This window comes from Micropterus dolomieu, linkage group LG18 (assembly GCF_021292245.1).
Source record: "Micropterus dolomieu isolate WLL.071019.BEF.003 ecotype Adirondacks linkage group LG18, ASM2129224v1, whole genome shotgun sequence".
Classification (NCBI taxonomy): domain Eukaryota; kingdom Metazoa; phylum Chordata; class Actinopteri; order Centrarchiformes; family Centrarchidae; genus Micropterus; species Micropterus dolomieu.
In genome coordinates, this window is record NC_060167.1 from 17,502,771 (window position 1) to 17,520,941 (window position 18,171).

Here is an 18,171-nt window from a genome sequence, read left to right on the forward strand (position 1 = left end):
TATAGTCGTAGAGCCTGTGGAATGTTTTGAGGAATGCTTATTTAGTTTGAGAGTGGAAACCAACTGAAGGTGCATTTACAAAATGTGCTAATTACTCTATAAAAACAGAAACACTGGCTAGAAATGGAAAGGGTCACTGTGAATTAGCTTTGACATTATTTTTGTGTGATTTAATCTGCTTTACACTGTTAAAGTCACACAGGGTTCCCTGGCAGATGGGATTTGGGAGGAGTAGAGGGGGGAATTGAGTTAGCCCTCCTTGGCAAGGTCCATATTTCTAAACAAAATACATTAATTTCCCCAATCCTGTTTTTGCAAACAATGCCCCCGTCCCCATGGACTGCGGCTAAGGATGGGATGGAGGTTAGAAGGGGAAAGCTATTGGCCGCCAAAACGCTGCTTTAATTCCCTGCAGAATCCAGCCAGCCAGACTTCCCACAGAGTGGCCAAGTTCTTTAGGAATGTCAAGATGAATATGAAAGTGGGAAGGTCAAATCGCTCACGAACATTAGAGCTCAGGGAACAGGCAGAGGAACAGCAGCTTGGAAAACAATCATCCTCCCTTGTGTGACTGTGCCGACACGCAAAACATGCACACGCAACAGACACTCACTCACAAATTCAGTCATCCACACTGTGTTTTACATCTAACAGAGAAAAGAGATACGAATGGAATCAAGGAACAACATAAATCACATTAACCATAATCATATAACAGCAACAATAAGCTTAACAATATCAAAAAGGAACAAGAATAAGAGTCATTCAAATGATATTGGCTTTGTTAACTACTATGAACAGCAAGGTCAAAGTACATGTTGTTGATGGCTCTAAATGTGTGCTGGACTGCAGCCATGACAAAGATAAACCTGGGCCAAGGCGGCCGACCATCTTCAGGTGTTCTGGGGTCCTGTCTGGCCTTCTGAGCAAAACAAAACAGGGTTTGGAGGTGATTTAGGAGTACAAGGAGCAGGCAGAGACGCCCAAAATTTGAGAAAGAGAGGTTGCAGAGCCGCCTGGTGGTTGACAATGGCGTGAAAAGTTTAGTTCCATTCCCCGAAGTGCCTTGTCGCACCTGCAAGCGTCACTCTCTATAGTACACAGCGAAGCTGCGTGTCTGTGTGCGCTGATGTCATGGCCGGGCTGCAGAGCGAGCAGCAGAGAGGCGAGCTGGAGTTGGAGTCCAGACTTGATGGAGCATGGAAGAGGGTGGCAGAGGGCAGAGGAGAGTGGTGCAGGGTGGTGTCCCGAGGGCTTTAGTAGGCCTGTCCCGTCTCCACCTGCAGCAGTCCCAGCACGGCCGAGTGGTCTCCAAGTTTCATCCTCCTCTGGGTGGACAAGCTCACGTTCTTAGCCAGGTAGTCAACGGCAGCTACAAAGACAGGGGAAAAAAACACATGTCAGACAGGTGGTAGATTCCTGAGACATATGTCCTATTCACTCTCATTTCATTCCTCTGATTAAGGCTGAAATAAGTTGTGGCAGAAGCGAGTGAGTCAAATGAAAAACAATTCACACAGAGAGAGTGAAAGATAAAAACCCCTCCCCTGTCCCTTGTCTAAGGTTGGCATGCCGCTGGCACAGAGCATGTGCATCCTGGTAAAGTCTCCATGCTGTCACTCAGACGGGTCGCTGCGTGTGTTCTTTGTGCCAGTCTTCATTACACTTGGCATCTCTGATTTCATGCCCTCCACACTCCACATGGCCGATCATTTTCCTCCTCAGACAGCAGCTCTCTCCTCTCTCCTCCATTCATTACCCATCTACTGTGCTCAATCACCATCTTAATTAACCTCACATCAGCTCACATCCTCACTGCCATCAGTTTCTTGCTGCTGACAAAACACTGGTACGCACACACAAAACGTGACAGATTGGCATGCGCTCACGTGCATTCACGCACCACAACACAAACACATTTAAAAAAAGAAAAAGAAAAAAGACAACCAGCAGATGCACAACACGCCAGATCACTACCAGAAGCTGCAAATAAATACAAACAAAGGTTGCCTAGCTGGCGCTGTCTAGCTTGTTGGGGAAGTGTGCTTCATTTTACCTCTTATGAATGGCTGTGACAGCATCAGTCAATTATGCTAATCTAATAAAGCAAACTCTTTCCTGCCCTGAGGGTGTGTGTGTGTATATGTGTGTTATGGAGAACAGAGAAAGAGGGAGAGAGAGTGAGGTGGGCAAGAGGACACTGTGGCCCCTGAGGGTGTGCCGTTCTTTGAAGTGGCCCTCTCCTCTTTCCCATCCAAGTGGAGTGGGGTGTGACTAAGGCAGCTCTCCACGAGGATAGTGGTGGTGGTGGTGGGACGAGGGGGGTCTTTATCAAGAGCACGTGTCTGCCTCCACCAACCAGGGTGCAAAGGTCAGGAGGCTCTCTTGCCTGGGAGTTCAGCATCACCTCATATGCTTTTTAAACCTAATCAACTTAAGGGGAGGATATAAAACAATGATCTGCTCTTGTTTGGACAAAGAAAAGACGCACAGCAACTCAAGCTAAACACAAACATACAGTAAATACATTTACAAATGTTACAAATGGTTTACTCACTCTGACCGTACTGGCTATATTGGTAGCCTGCAGTGACGGGGTCCACGCTGTAGCTGGTAGCACTGTAGGTGGGGGGGCAGTATGACTGGGAGGAAGCCAGGCTGTCCACACTCTTGATGGTGTCAGAGCGCTGGCTGCAGCTGGCTGAGATGGGGTTGGAGCTCTCCAGGCTGCTGTGCAGGGGGGAAATGGAAAAGTCGTGCTGGGGCTGGGAGGGTACAGCGCTGGGGTTGCTCAGGATACTCATCACCTGGGGGGCAAGGGGAAACGGAGGATGTTAGAAATTTGGAAAATTGAGGATCAAAGCACTGACAGAGTTGAGGGAAAGTACTTTTTTTCCTGCAAATATAGAGCCATCCCAGCACTTCACGGTAAAGATACCAATAGAAATGCACCATTTCAACTTTGAAATAGGGAAAGGGAAAAACTTCCCCATCTTTTTTTTTTAAGGAGCAGGGGGAAGGATACAAGGAGAGTGATGAGGTTAAGAAAAAGAGAAAGGGAAAAAGAGAGACTGTTTCCATTAGCTGGTGCTGCCAGTAAGTGTTCTTCTGTGGGACAGAAGGGTCCCAGGGTGATAATAGACCCACCATCAGTGCCAGACAGCCCCTGTACCGGAGCCTGAGGCCTGAGGCCTGAGCCCGAGCCTACAGCACAACAAGCACCAAGGGAGTCCCTAATCCCTCGCCCCTAGCCTACCCATCTCATGAATAGTAATGGAGTTGGAACTGGTAAATGATCCCCTCAGATCCCCACACAAAGTAGGCTCCACAAACCTTACTGAGGGGCCCGCTGATACTGCAGGTTGAAGCTCTTCTGCATATCACAGTGTGTATATTATTCATAGTGCACAAAAGCTTCCAATTCAGTATTCTAGATTAATGTAATATCATGTGACATTCGTCAGAAGAAGGTCTCAAAATATATTAAAATGGAAGAGATTACCTCTAGTGCTACTACAGTCTGACGCACAGCAGCCTAGATCTCTGTGAAGAATTTTGTTTTCTTGTGCTTTGAGTGAAAAAGAAAAGTGGAGTGTGTGTGTGTGTGTGTGTGTGTGTGTGTATGAGGGGGTGGTTAAAAGGGAATTGTCCCACACATGCTTCCCTCCTATAGCATGGAAGCCTTTACTTCAACATCAGGTTCATGTTGAGTTTTGCTATGCTGCACTGGCCTTTGGCCCCTTGGCTGCTAAACCAATTAGCCCATCATGGAGGTGGTTACACAGGAGTGATGCACACGCAGACATGTTTGCATGTGCATGCACACATAAATGGATACGCACACACACATACCCTGTAAACACAGAGGCAATGCTCGGGCAAGCCAAACAGTCCACAAATGATGCACTAAGCCAGGAATATCCCACAGAGGGAAAATCAACCATATTCTGCCAATTAATCATATCTTTAGAAATGGCCTCCCAGGAAATATAAAGCACTTGGAGCACACCAGAAACATAAAGGCTGGTTAGTCATTTCCACATGTTAATCCTATCAGTATGGAAACCCCCACCCTATCCCCTCCACATCTGCGGACAAAGCATGTGACATGTATCTATAAGAGGGAGATTCATGGCCCTCTTCATGCTGGACACATGTGATGCTCCCTCCCATATGGAGCCGAGCTGCAGACCATGAGGAGGATGAGAGGAAGATACATCCTGATGGTTTGTGGTGGCTGAAAGTGAAGGGGGAGAGCTTGTTAAGTGTCCTGAGAGAGACAGCTGGAGGGCATGAGTCCATTTTAGTCATTGGTTAATTGAAGCTTGATTACATCGCTCCCTTATGAAATAGAATACCCAACAATTGGGCTGAATATTATTCATGCTCATAAAAGTTCTTCAAAAGAAAATTACTTCTTATCATTGACATTGTAGCAGTTGTGCTATTTTAGCGAATTAGGATGGGTCCGCCACTTTAGAGTCTAACAAGTGTTGTCATCTGTGATGGTGTCGCTATCTTTCAGATGTCCTTCCCAAAAAAGGGATTCTGTCTTACTGATATGAGTTTTGCTAGATGGGAGAAGGTAAGTTCTTCTCATTAGCTGTGTATCAGTTAGATTTGTGTTTGCAACACCGTAAAAAAAGATCTATGCTGTTTCACCATTGACCCCCCAATCTGATGAAAGCACAGATAGAGGTGTCAGGCTGGACTATGTCGGAGTCACTTCAGGCTCTCAGCAACCACATCTACAGTATTTTATGTTATTCACGGATCAGTTTTAATTGCTTGGCTGTGTAACTTTGATTTCTCCATAAAGTTCTCTCTTCATATTCAAGGGGTTAAGTGATACTTCTCGTAAAAACCATTTGCAGCTGGATACCTTCACATATTTCTGTCGCTGCATGCTATGTAAAACAAAACTTTATAGACATTCAATTCTGGCACAAAGTGTAGTATTCCTGCTGGCAGCACTATTCTCCTCAAACTCTTTGCCAGTGAATTTATTCTTAGAGACGAAAGATTTTTGTTAGATTTGTATGTATATATATAACATGCACACAGCTTGATAGACATAACTGGAACGCAGTATTGGATTGACAAGCTTATTGTCGATGAAATATTTGATGGAGTTTCACTGGATGGGGTCTGGTGCAGCATGATGTTACTCAAGTTTTAAATTACACATCTCAGTATACACACAGGTGCAAGAAGTATGGAGTTGGAATTAGTGTAAAATTTAAGAGCTGAGAAAAAGATCTTAACAACCACATTATTTTCTCAAACGTACACTCTTGCAGAGAAGATTTCCTCCCTGCTTCTCTCCATCCCTTCCTTCCTCCCTCCCTCTCCTCTCCCCCCACGTTCTTCTCTTTCCTTGCATACAAGCGTCCTCAGCAGCCCAGAGTTCGTTTGTTGTTTGACGTTGTGTGAGTGCTGGTTTGGGAGATAATGTGAGCCAGGACCTAGTTTAAAGGACAATGCTCCAGGGCGTTCCCTGCCTCTCTCACCCCCCTCCCCTCACCCGCTCCTTCTCCTTTTTCAGCTCCCTCTCTACAGATAGATTACTTTATAAATAATAATAAAAAAGTAATTAATTCTCTCAACTTCTGAGCCCTCAAGCCTGTGGCGAAGTGAATGGGGGAGTGTAAATTGATACAATGTGCATCCTTTCAGATAAATAAATAGCGCACTTGTGACACAAAAAGAGGCCCTTTCATACCTCCCTAATTTCTTCAACAGCCAAATTACATTTTTTTTTGTTTGACTGAGTGTTTGACGAGAGGTTCTTTGTTGGATTTGTTTCCAGAATAAAGCAATGTGACAGACACAGAGCTGAGAGAAAACACTGTGAGTGAGGGAAAAAATAAATAAAAATAAAACGAAGGGGGGAAAAGTCAAATGCAACTGCAAATGTACTGCAATACTACTTTTTTTATATAAACTTGTTGGTGTTATAGCACTTTTATAATCTATTTTTGTGTGTACTATTGAAATATGCAGCATTTTTATAATTAGCAATATGGCCTTAATGTGCCTCAAACACGTGGCAAATCTCACAAAAACGATATTGCATCTGTTAAGTACCTGATAGTAATAAGTGGCCACATGAACTCTTGCATTGGACTAAAACAACACAAATTCACAAATGTAAAGAGAGGAAACGGAGCAGTGAAAATATGATAGCCTTTAGAAAGAAGGCGAGGGGGGCACAAGAGAGAAGAGAAAGTGATATAGAGTGAGTGAGAGGAAAGTGGAGGCTTTGGGAAGTACAAAGACTCCTGTAGGACTGCGCTGGCCTGAGGGCTAGCCTGCCTGGAGAGCTGATAGGAGCCCCTTCTGTTCCATTCCCGGCGCCAGCGCCAACACACCCCACTCCACAAATACTCTTAATCTGCGCAAGACTGGATTAGTTCCTCTGTCACCGATAGCTCCCTGTTCTGCCCAAATCAAAATGCCCCCAAGATGTACCTTTAAGTTAGGCAGAGGTCACTGGGGCAGACAGGGAAAAATGAGCACTCCAAATGTCTGTAAGTTATCTGAGTGGTGCAGAATAGCATCTTGCACCTTAGCAGATCTGCCTGGCTGATACTCGCTTCAGCAGAGAATGATTAAAGATCCACAGTGACGACACTGAATTTCAGATCAATATTTGAAGGCCAGTCCTGAGGGTGTGATTACAGGAAGAGAATAGTGGGTGAATAAGTCTGTGACCCAGGAGTCACACAGCTCCAGTTTCTGGAAAGTGTCTGACTTTGAGAAAAGCCAAAATATTAAATATAAACACTAAACACTTTGCTAAATTAAACCTTAATTTTTATTGCCTCAAATCCTCATTTAAAAAATCTGAATCAAATACCTAATAACCTGAAACTAAAAAAAAAACACGAAGGCAGTAAATAACAAATGAAAATATCAGGGGACCCCCCCCCCCCAAGTGAGTTGACTCCTGCTCCCACAATGTTACACCCTTCCCCCATCCCTCACATGAGAGGGCCGGCCCAGCGGGCAGTAAGGCCCCTCATCTGAGCAGACAAAATGACTATTTAAAAATAACAGTGATTGCATAAATTGAATTAAAGCGTTTTGGTCACGGTGGAGGTGGCGCGCGGGGTGGCGTGGGGCCGTAGCAGACAGCAGGGATGGTGGCAGGCAGCAGATGACGGGCCCTGGCCTGCATGCCACTGCGTTAATTGGCCGCGGCACATTAATAAAAACTGAAAAGTGTCTTCCACCAGTGCCTTGGGATGAAGAGACAGGAGTGGAATGAGAGGTAGAATGGGAGGAGGGGAGGTTGGAGGGAGAGAAATGGGCCTTTGAAGAATTTGCTGCATATGGGGGGCTGGGATGGGGTGCTAATTGTGTTCAATTAATTGGCTGATTGGCACTGACAGAATCTGGGCATTGACAAGGCAGGCACAGATGAGGACGATTAGCGGCCACTGGAACAAGCTGTCACTCCTCACAACATGTTAGCCACCCTGTGCCTATGTCTCTTCTCCTTGCGCTCCATGAAGCTGGTCATGCATACAAAGGAGGCTAAAACAAACGCAAATGGAATAGAATATGAATAGAATTCATATTTATTTTTTGGTTGTCCATACCTCTTCTCCTGCAAATTCACATTAAACCAAAGCCTCTCTAGCCCACTTTACCTCATGCTAGCTTTAATGTTCAAGAAAGCACAGCTGCTCAAGCTGGAGGAAGGTCCCCCTCCCTCCTTAACATCCCACAGTATAAGCTATAAACTTGGCCCCGCACTAACCAGAGGTTAATATGCCGGCTATTGGACTGCAATTGGAGAACGTGTGGGGAGCAATCCTCCATTCTCTGCTAGTGATATGCTTGAGTAACTATGGGATGGATTCAGCCACTGGGAACAAGAGAGGCCCCTTCAAAGCACACACACACACACACACACACACACACACACACACACACACACAGACTTCAACTCTCCGCACCTTGCTCCAACGCTTCTTCTAAATTAAACGGCAGATTTTCTGATTTCAGGAGAGTGGTTTCAGCGAGGCAGGGTCCGCGTGTGTGTGAGGGAGCTTTCCCAGAAGGAAAGCGGCGCGGATGGAGGGAGTGAAGGAGAAAAAGAGGGGGAGAAAGAAGAAGAGGAGGAGGAGGAGGGGAGGCGAGGGGTTGTTTGCTAAAAACAGCAGGGGCCAGGTCTAGTGAAAAATGTCAGGTCAAATTGTTCTTGACAGTGTTAATATCTGCACCTCATAGCCATAATTACATGTAAATAAATAGTGAAATAGCTCTCAGCTGGAGACTGAGAGGGGAGAGCTGCTGCATGAGACAACCAGCTGAGGACCCGACCACCTCCCATATTCTCATCTTACTGTCAGGAGGAAGACAGGAGGAGAGAGAAAGAGACACGTGCAATGAAGCATGCTGGCAAAAGATACTCATATTTCTAACCTTCTTTTTTTATTTTAACAAAGGCTAAGAAAACTGGGACTGTTAGATCAACTTTGGAAAGGGGCCACAAGCACGAGTCCACAGTGATGCAGGGACCAAGAAACCACTGAGGAACATGCAGAAAGAGACAGGGGGAAAGTGGGAAAGAGGGAGAAAACGTGGGTAAGAGAAAAAGTCAGAGAGAGTATTAATCACAGCTATGCACCTGTCAGAGTGGCATCTGGAACTAAAAGGAACCACATGCAGCCAGACAACATCCCGAGACCTCCGACTAGCAGGACAGGTTCACAGCAAAAGGCCCTCCTTCTTCCTCCAGCCGTCCCATAACCCCCTGCACCCTGACCCTTGACCCCAAAGACCAGCTTATGCCCCACAGACACTTCACCTGCCCTGCGCCCTGCAATTACAGACTGTATTAAATCATTATAATTATTATTATTATTATTATTATTATTAATAGTAGTAGTAGTATTTATTATTACTTCAATACAGGTCACCTTCAAATTGTGTGTGTATGAGGCTGGAAATCTCCTCAGATGAGCATGTGACACAGTGTGTGTCTGTGTGTAATAGGTATTTTAGATAGGATCGATGTCTATGCCTACACTTTAATAAAGGCAGTAGCACTCTCCACCTTATAGGCATTTCAACTGCGTGGGACACACAGCATGTGAATCAGTCTCAGTCATTTTCCTCCTTAAATCCCCATCTTCTAGGATTTACTGAAATTCATATTGGCTGCCTCTGCAAGATAAATGTAAATCACATTCCCTTATATTTACTATTTATCAGGATGCAGCAGCTCACTTTCAGCAGGAAATATCTCTCACCCGCACACAAACACCCTTGCATTTAAATAGCATTTTTATTGTCCGCCATAGCCTTTCATCTGGGCGTAGGGAGAAGAGCTGCCTCTCCAGGGGAGAGAGTTGGAGCAAGAGAGGAAGGTGGGGAGAGAGCGAGAGAGCGAGAGAGAGCAAAGAACTATTGGCAAGGCATCATGGGATGACAAAAAGCCAAATGGAGGGAAGGAAGGTTGGTAGGTTAAAAAATAGATTATGAATACATAAAGCTCTGACCAAAAATATTTTGGAATGAAAAAGAAAATGGCTTCACTTGGGTGCTCGGGAGCCCTAAAAGATGGAGTGAGCAACAAATGGCTCAGCTAGTCGGCTGTTTCAGCTGTTTCAATGAGGTCCACATGAACAGCTGCAGCCATAACTGTGATGTGCTGTTTCAGTGGCACTCTTTGGTTCTGTTCAGTGTCATAAAACTAGTAGTTATGTCATACTTCATTAAAGCTACAGCCCATGCCGATATGAATCTGCAAGCTGCAGAAACAAAGCAAGATACATCGTCTGACAGAACACGAAGGTTAACTCGACACGAGGGCGGCGACCGCGGGGTGTGCAGAGGTGCATTTCTTGTGTCACGGACACACAATCTTTCCTCAGAGTTCGAAAGTGTTGTAAAATAACAGCAAACACTAATAATCTGTGCAGAAACAGTATAGCCAGTGGATATGATTTACAGTCCTAGGATATTCTTGGCAGCTGCCAACAGCAGGTTTCTTTTTTCTGAAAGCCTCTTACATCTTTTTTTATACTTGCCAAATTGAAACAGTATTTGTTTTAATGGGAGTTCTAATTAACCAGTATGTATTCCCCCTCTTGCGCTGCGAGTGGCTGAGCTATGAATGCAGGCTATGTGCTCATCCCCTTTGATTTGTTGTCAGTGGAGCCTGCCAGCTGACACAGTGCCCGGTGAGAGGCTTAATGCCCAAGTTTTAATAATGTGGGGGACTACATGAGTCTCCCCCTCTCATTGGTATTCAGGTGCAGAATGTCTTGTTAGAAGTCAGGGAGGGAGGCGGAATGAAGCCAGAGCTCCAGATTGTTCCGAACATTTTCCCCTCTCTATTTTTTTTTTTTTTTTGGCAACGGCAGAGCTTGCTTCTTAAAAATAATTCATCCCGTTTTTAAAAGAAGCGTCTGCGCTAGCTAATGGAAGAGCAGCAGCACAGTTTGGAGTCTCCCCTGGCTTATCTCTCTCAGACAGTTGTGGGGAGTCGCTGGTGAGCATGGTGTCAGCGTGCGTGGTACGGTGCAGCGCCGCGCGGGCAGGCAGGCCTGGGGACACAGATCAAAGGGAGGCAGGGGTGAGAGCCGCTCTGCCTCTGATCCCGTGTACGTGTGTGTGTTAGTGTATGTGTGTGTGTGTGGAGGCCCGGCCCACTCATACAGCCCAAAGGCCCTCCTCAGATACACACACACACATACACACATCCTTGTCATTCCAAAACACACAACACTTTTATAAAACTGCAATACAGAAAAAAAGTTCCTAACAAAACTTTGCGAACTTCCCTCATCAAAACAGAAATAAAATCTCTGTCCACCATACCTTTGACTTCCCACTCTCCCTATCATGCTGAATAACCTGTGAACACCATACAACATCACAGCAAAGCATTTGACAGTGCATTTCGCACTTTTACTCTGCAAGAGAAATGACCCCCCCCCCCCCCCCCCCCCCCCCCCCCCACTAATTCCCTGATGTCATTATTTCTAGATATTTCTCAGAGGAGTGTAACACTAGCTCTGCCACTGAGCTCCTCTTGCGTGGATTCAGCTCTCCAGTCAGTTCACTTGTTTTCTTTCCTCTCCCAGCAGGTGTCCCTGTCATGCAATAATGAGGAATTCAGCCCAAATGTCTCCTCACAAATGCAATGTCCATGAACAACGTTTCAAAGAATCATTTGAAAAGCATCTCAAAGGCTCTTTAGAGTTTCCTATTACCAGGTTTATACAATATTCTTGAGAGATTGTGTGTTGGTTGTGAAAGCATAGCCAAATATTGCTTTTTTGTTTTCTATTAAGAGAACGCAAAATTCTAAATTGAAGCATTGTTTCAGTTTCAAGTCAAGGGCCTATTTCAAATGAAAATTTAAAAATGAAAAATGTCATAATGAAAAAGCAGACATACACTTAAATCTTCAGGAAAAGATAGAAAAAGACTGGAATGCCTGTCCTCTGTGCCCTTTTTTCCAACACCTGCTGTGCCCCTAAATGAAACAAGACCAACAACAAAACACACTTCTGGTTTCATACCTTTGCCCATCCATGCACAGCTTCACTCTCACCCCCCCTAATATTACTGCCTCCCTCAACCAGCCAAACACGTTGTATATCCCACAATGACAGCAACCAGTTTGAGTCTGGATGGCTTTTCCACCGCCTGTAATGGGAAAATGTGTGCTGTCGGGATAGGTTATGGGATTGGGATGGACCAGAGCTCCTGTCGGGACTGCTGAACGCTGCAGGATTCCATTACAGACTTGGCACCTCGCCACCGCAGCCCATTTACTGGGAATCAGAGAATTTTTGTCAATCTTTACAGCAACAGCTAGGCCATCATGCCAGACACTTGAAGAAATAGCTTGCACATACCAATGCACAAGCATATCTCCTGCAAACAGATGCTGTCTGTAACTTACAATATCAAATTCTCATTTCCATCTCGATAGAGAGTCTCTTTGTGTTGGCTTTTTTTCCATTACAGGGAATGGAAAACAGGAGAGCAAAACCATGCTGTAAATCATGAAAAATAAACTGCGAGTTGTCGAATGTGTGGAAATAAATTTCCAAATCTGAAACTCAGTGAAATTTGTCTAAATGCAAAGACAAAACAAGGTCTGACTTTGACAAGGTAAACTTAGTTTTTGTTGTGTGAGTTTTCTGTGTTGTAGGTTTAATGTGGATAGCAGCATGTTTGTGCAGAGAGAGAGAGAGAGAGAAAGAGAGAGAGAGAGAGATGGGGGCTGCCCAGCCCAGCAGGACGCTGCACCGCAGAGTGAACTCTGATTCTGCTGTCAGTGGGAACATTCATCTCCATGCTGAGAAACTGATAGGAATGCCACACAGCATTCTGCATGCATTCAACACATTTCAATTCTGTGCAGTGCAAACATGGTGTGACACATCAAAACATCCACATGCTTCTGTCCCTCTTAAAAAATGAAAACACTAAAATTCACAGTTTAAGTTAAAAAAAAATGTATTAATGAAAGAACAAACAAAATTAATTTCAGGTCGGTTTTGTAAAAAAAAAAAAATTCTTTAATCAAACCCACTTGATAGAGTAATTGAATAGTGAAAATCCATGCTGTATAGTTGCCCAAAGGCTCCTGTCCTAATCCTCACTATGACAGGAAATGTTTAATATCCCAACACATTCTTGAATGCCTGTGAAGAGAGGCAGAGAAAGCGACAGTGTACCCCATGCCAGTATTAGAGAGAGCCATTAATGAAAAAAAAAAACGACTCCATGTTCCTGGTGTTTTTCTGCAGGTTTGCAGTGAGAGCATTAGCAGTTAAAGCCCCTGTGCCACGATTAACAATCAAACACGCTGTGAGCCTCCATGTTATCCTCCGTCGCTCCAGCAGGAGAGAAAATCTCTTTTTTGTCACAAAATCCTTAATTCTTTCTTCTCTGAAGAAAGAGGGTAATACCAAGAATGTTTCCAATCTGCTTTGAGAAATATTTGAAGAAAAAAAAAAAAACTCCCAATAAAACACGTGTGAACGACGGGGTAATTGTGGACAAATGCAGCATTGAAATTCATTTTCAACTCTTTACACACCATTTCAATCTTATTTTCTGCCTGTTAACCACATCTTGTTGGTGAGGGTGGGCAAGACTGGCCAGTATTGATGGGTAATTGTGTATAATTCACTCCGTACACACGATTTGCATCAATACAAATCATTTTTCATTCTGTGCTACTTAAAGCTCAACCCTTACCATAGAGTCGCATTTAAACGCTCATTAATGGAGGTGTCCAAAGAGGTTAACATGTGAAATCCAGCGCTTGCCAGAAGAGAAAGCAAAGAAACCCCCACATATAGTATCAAACATTAAGATGGCAAAGAGGAGAATGGTTAGAGAAGATATTTTAGGGCTTCTATAGATTTAAACTGCATTTCGGAAACCCTTAATCCTATGTAGCCTGGGTAATATTGTCCTTTATCATGACAGGAGTGCACAAGAGCATGTGAAGTAGCCAGCAGGATAAACCGACTAGAAAACCTCACATATAGACAGCACATCGCCTCTGTCACTCTGTACATTGAGCTGCCTGGAAATCATGCAGTAAAGAGATGAGCAAAATCATACATAGTGCTGGAGTCTTCCAGCTGCAGACAATTATGTGAAGGAGATTATGGGTCTACATTTATAAGCTTTAGCTAATTATTTCATCTGCATGTGTTCTCACTGCGCTGCACAGGATTTAGATGTCCCAGGAAAGTCGAAACCGCTGTTTGGAGCAGCTTGAGCACTTGCGGTACTATCAAGATGAATTTTAATTTGTTGATGTTAATCCAATTGTTTTACGAATGTAGCAATTTAGAGTAACTAAAATAAATCCAGGGCTTTGGAAGGCGAATATAAAAGCCCACACTGGCAGTTATTTTGCTGAACATGCTGTTTCTGAATTTTAATTTCAGTCAAATACAATTACATGTTCTGAGCAGTGAGAGGAGGAGGAGGGGAGGTGGTAGCCAGAAGAGTGTGAAAACTACCTATATGTGGGAACATCATATACACTTGCAGATGTATTGAGGTTAAACCTGCTGGACTGACCTGTGGGGACAGCCCGTTGCCGACAGAGTTCATGTGGTTGCTGGATGCCGAGGGGCTCATGAAAGTATCGGAGTAGCTGGAGAAGCTGTGGCGATTGGATGAGAGACCATAAGCAGAACTGCTGTCAGCACTCAGCCCTCCCTGGTGCATGGAGGATGGAGGCAGAGGTTGGGGTCTGTGCAATGTGCTGCCCTCTGACACAAAGAACAACACAAACAGTGCACAGGTAAGAGAGAATCGAGGGGGTAAAAATACTTAAAATTCTGTAATGAAGCTTAACAAGAATCCTCAAACAGCCTAAGTGTGTCATAAGTCATATATTAAGTGGGCTTCTTGCTAATTCTTTACCACAAAAAAATGAAACACAAAAAAAGAAGTGAAAGCTTGTTTCTGTTCCACTGTGACAAAGATGTGATTGTAAACATAACTACTTGCTGCATGGTTCTTATATGCTGCACATGGGTCGTATATCATTTATTAAAAAGAACATAAAAAATGTGTGCATACCACAAATAAACAGGACTAATGTAATCTTTACCAAAATTAGATTAAACTCTAGAATACAGAGCATACAGTACATTTCGGATGGAAATGTTTTGTGAGAGCTCGTGCAGAAGTGTCGGCCTTACCCTGCGATAGCGTGGTGCTGGGATAGCTGGAATCTGGTAGCTGGTATGTGGGTAAAGTTGGCATCCCTGTGGGTGGGAATCCTCCAGGAAGCAGGTGGTTGAAGGCCGCTAGCTGATTGGCCCCAGCCTGTTTACGCCACCTAGCTCGCCTGTTGCTAAACCACACCTGAAAAGAGAAATACACACAAATGTTTTTACTCATTTTCACCTTTAAATGTTGCACTCCCACAGGTTACAAATTGGTTTATTTTTCATTCATATAAACTCTATTTATGTTTGTGCTGTAAGCATTTGACAGCAGTAGACTCTCAGCAGAGTCTGCCGGCTCCTAGCACCTGTGATTAATCTGCCAGTTAGTGTGAGTGGTGGTGCTGGTGGTGGCTGAGAGTTGGCTGTCCCTGTGGGAGCTGCCATAGAGGCTCAGTGGTTGTCCCTGTTGTTCTTAAGGGTCTGAAGCTGTGATCTGTGTAAACAGGCTGCCCTAAGCCCCCTTCAGAGGGAAGAAGTCATTTAAAGGTCAGACGTAGGCCGCTAGCCTCCACATCACACGCCTCAAGTATGTCTGAGAAGCTATTAGATGCTTTGAAAGAGGCTATCAATTTTGCAGAGACACATTAACTGGTATATTACTACTGTGTTGTTTTAATGTGGTTGTTTTTAAAGGTTACATCATCAAACATCAGTTTGAAGAGAAAGAAAGTGTTTTGACTTTGGCGTCAAGACGCAGAGTTCTAAGGATGAAAAGTTGCAAAATGCTCACAAAATGAGCAGCACCAAATTCCCTGAATGAAAGGGGAAAAAATAGGACTCTTTTGAACCGCAAAGATTTACACATTTTAAAAAGGCTTCTGCTTCAACAAAACATGAATATAATCAGGCCCTTCTGAAAAGAGCCAGCAACCTGTTCCATTTAACCAAGACAAGGCCCGGGCTTCACTGTGTGCTAAGGGTTGAAGGACATTGATCTATGCCTCGCACAGGCAATTCATCAGAGTTTAATACACTGTCAGCGCAGTTCATCTACTGTTGTGTTTCAAACGGCCCGGGCTATTGTGAGGGCACATGAAAGAGGGGGACAAAAGCCCCTCCATACGCCATGGAGAACAGTGGACACAAAGAGGGGGCGTCCCTTTTAAACAGGTCTTAAAGAGGGACACTTTCAAGGGGACTTACACAGCGACATACTCACTGCTTTTCGGGGGCTGCCTCCTTTTTGTACACACAAACATACATATAAACTCGTATAGGCCTACAAGGGATCTCAGCCCAACGGAGATCTTAATTTGAATTTGGTTCTTTTCTCACACAGTCCCTGCCTCTGCAAAGACCAGGTGATTTCTTTGCCTTTCGCTTAGTTTAGTCTTAGCTCTTTCTAGAAAGAAAACTGGTGCAACAGGCGATAAATGTGTCAGGCAAACCTTAATTATGCAACTGGAAAACCAACACGAAATCTTTATCTTAAGCCCGATCACTTCTAAAGACCCAGTTTGAATCCCTCAATCAGCTATTCCAAAACAAATGTGGTGAGAGGCTCCAGTGAAATATCTGCTATTGGGATGTAGTGGAGCGTGGTCCAAGGTCTGAACTAAGCTCCTACTGGGCCAGACAAACAGCTGCCTGGGCCAGGGGAGGGGGCACGAGGGGCACACCCCCTTCTTCCACACACTCCCCATCACCCCACCCCGCAGTGCCACTTCACCTCCGACCTCATCCACTCACCCCACCCCTCTTTTATGTTCACTTTAACTTCCTTCCCCCGTTGTCATCAATGCTTAGGAAGGAGGTGTTCCATCATGGCAGACACAAAACCCCTAAACGTCGAAGTCCGTTTTGTGCATTGAAGATTTTTCTTTTTTTCATCATTGCATTTTCACTTCCTCTTCTCTGCAATCTCGCACTCCTAACTTTTCCTAATGTTTCCTATGCATGTATAGATTTATTTACAGCTGCTGCCTCACAATATTAGACATTGACTTCGCAAAAATAATTTCTCAAACAAATATGATCCCATGGTACTTTTAGATTAATTGTGAAGAAATCCTAGACTTTCACCAGTTTGCTTATAAAATTCACCATAAATACAGAGTTTGTTCTGTGTTTACACCTTTATGAAATTGAAATTTGATTTTAAAATGACTTGTATGAGACCTGTTATTACAGGAATGGGTCACTTCTTTTACCCTGTCTCATTGATATTACATTTATATACCACTATATAGTTTTTCTACTACACAAAAATTGTAGTTTTTGTTAATAAAGCAAACATGGAACACCCTGACTAAGACCTGTGACTGGCTAAATGTAACCATTTAACTGTATAACCATGCTTTAGTTGCTACAAGAAGATACTCTAGGGAAGATACATGAAACAAGTTGTCAGTAAACATTTGACTGATACCTTCAGTATCACCACTTAGCGTCTTGGCAGATACTTTCATTAACAGCGTTTGCTTATTATATTCATAAATATGTAATCCAGCCTGTAATGTATTTGCTGTTGCAAATTCGTAGCATTTAAACATAATTTCTAGGGGACAGGGTTGTCTGTTTACAACCCCTTCAGCTGCCAGAAAAACTCACATGAAGCCTATACTCATAATCTATTGGAAGATCACAGCGTTCTCAGGCTTTGACACAGGCTTGCTTCAGTTTTATAACACAAATGTACCTAAATTGCCAAGCACGCTGCAGCTCTATTGAGTTAGTGTGCACAAAAGCCAGGTGGAGTGCATCCACTTCAGTGTATGGGACAATAGAGGAGCATGCGCCACTGACTTTCTCCAACAATCGTCAGGCTCTCTCAGCAGAGACTGGGATAAACATGTACACAAGTGGCGATGCACATGCGCAAAAGTGCCCATACACTATCACATGCATGCATACATTACAAAAACACTCTCATATGTACACACATTCGCTCTCACACAGGCTAACACACAGCCTGAAGCTGAGGATTTGAGGCTGCGCTCTGGAACTTGATCACAAAGTCACCTTGGACCACAGATTCTCCTCTGCTCTCCCCAATCCGGTTTAATTCTCTGCAGCACAGAGAGCTGCAGCGCTCCTCCATGTCTCCCCTATCTACCTACAAGTGTGCCACCGAATTCATGTGGCTCACTTCTGTTTCGTTTTCACGGACTAAAAGGTTTCTATGGATCCGGTGCACTTGGATACGTTTGCACTGCATCTCTGAATGGTTATGGAAAAAGTTTCGGGGGGCAGTGAGGATGGAAGAGCAGTAACCCAACTTATAGAAGTGAAACTTAGCCCTGCTTGTGAAACAAAAGAAAAAGGCTTGGAAGAGGACACAGGAGGGTAAAGGTTGTTGTAGAGCACAAACAAAAGGGTGTCTAGTAGCAAACCTCAAACTTGTGATCGGATAACAAACATACAATCGGGAGCAGCCACGACATTCACAGTTTTATTCATGTTTGGTGGCTTGCATCGCTTCATTGCCTTTAATCTT

General features: G+C 44.1%; 1 protein-coding gene across 5 annotated transcripts in view; it reads right to left on the bottom strand.

Annotated features, from left to right (window-relative positions):
• Nucleotides 1-920: 920 nt before the first annotated feature.
• Nucleotides 921-18,171, bottom strand: part of pax7a (paired box 7a) — a 44,195-nt gene continuing 26,944 nt past the window's right edge. For 3 of the 5 annotated variants that reach the window (XM_046076207.1, XM_046076205.1, XM_046076204.1), the window contains exons 6-9: nt 14,706-14,871; nt 14,077-14,270; nt 2,558-2,807; nt 921-1,372 (exon numbers count right to left, since the gene is read on the bottom strand). In XM_046076207.1, coding sequence (XP_045932163.1) covers nt 1,257-1,372; nt 2,558-2,807; nt 14,077-14,270; nt 14,706-14,871 — 726 coding nt within the window. In that variant the 3' untranslated portion in view covers nt 921-1,256. Of the gene's footprint in view, nt 1,373-1,977; nt 1,984-2,557; nt 2,808-14,076; nt 14,271-14,700; nt 14,872-18,171 lie in introns of all 5 variants that reach the window. The other 2 variants (XM_046076208.1, XM_046076206.1) reach the window with 2 other exon arrangements.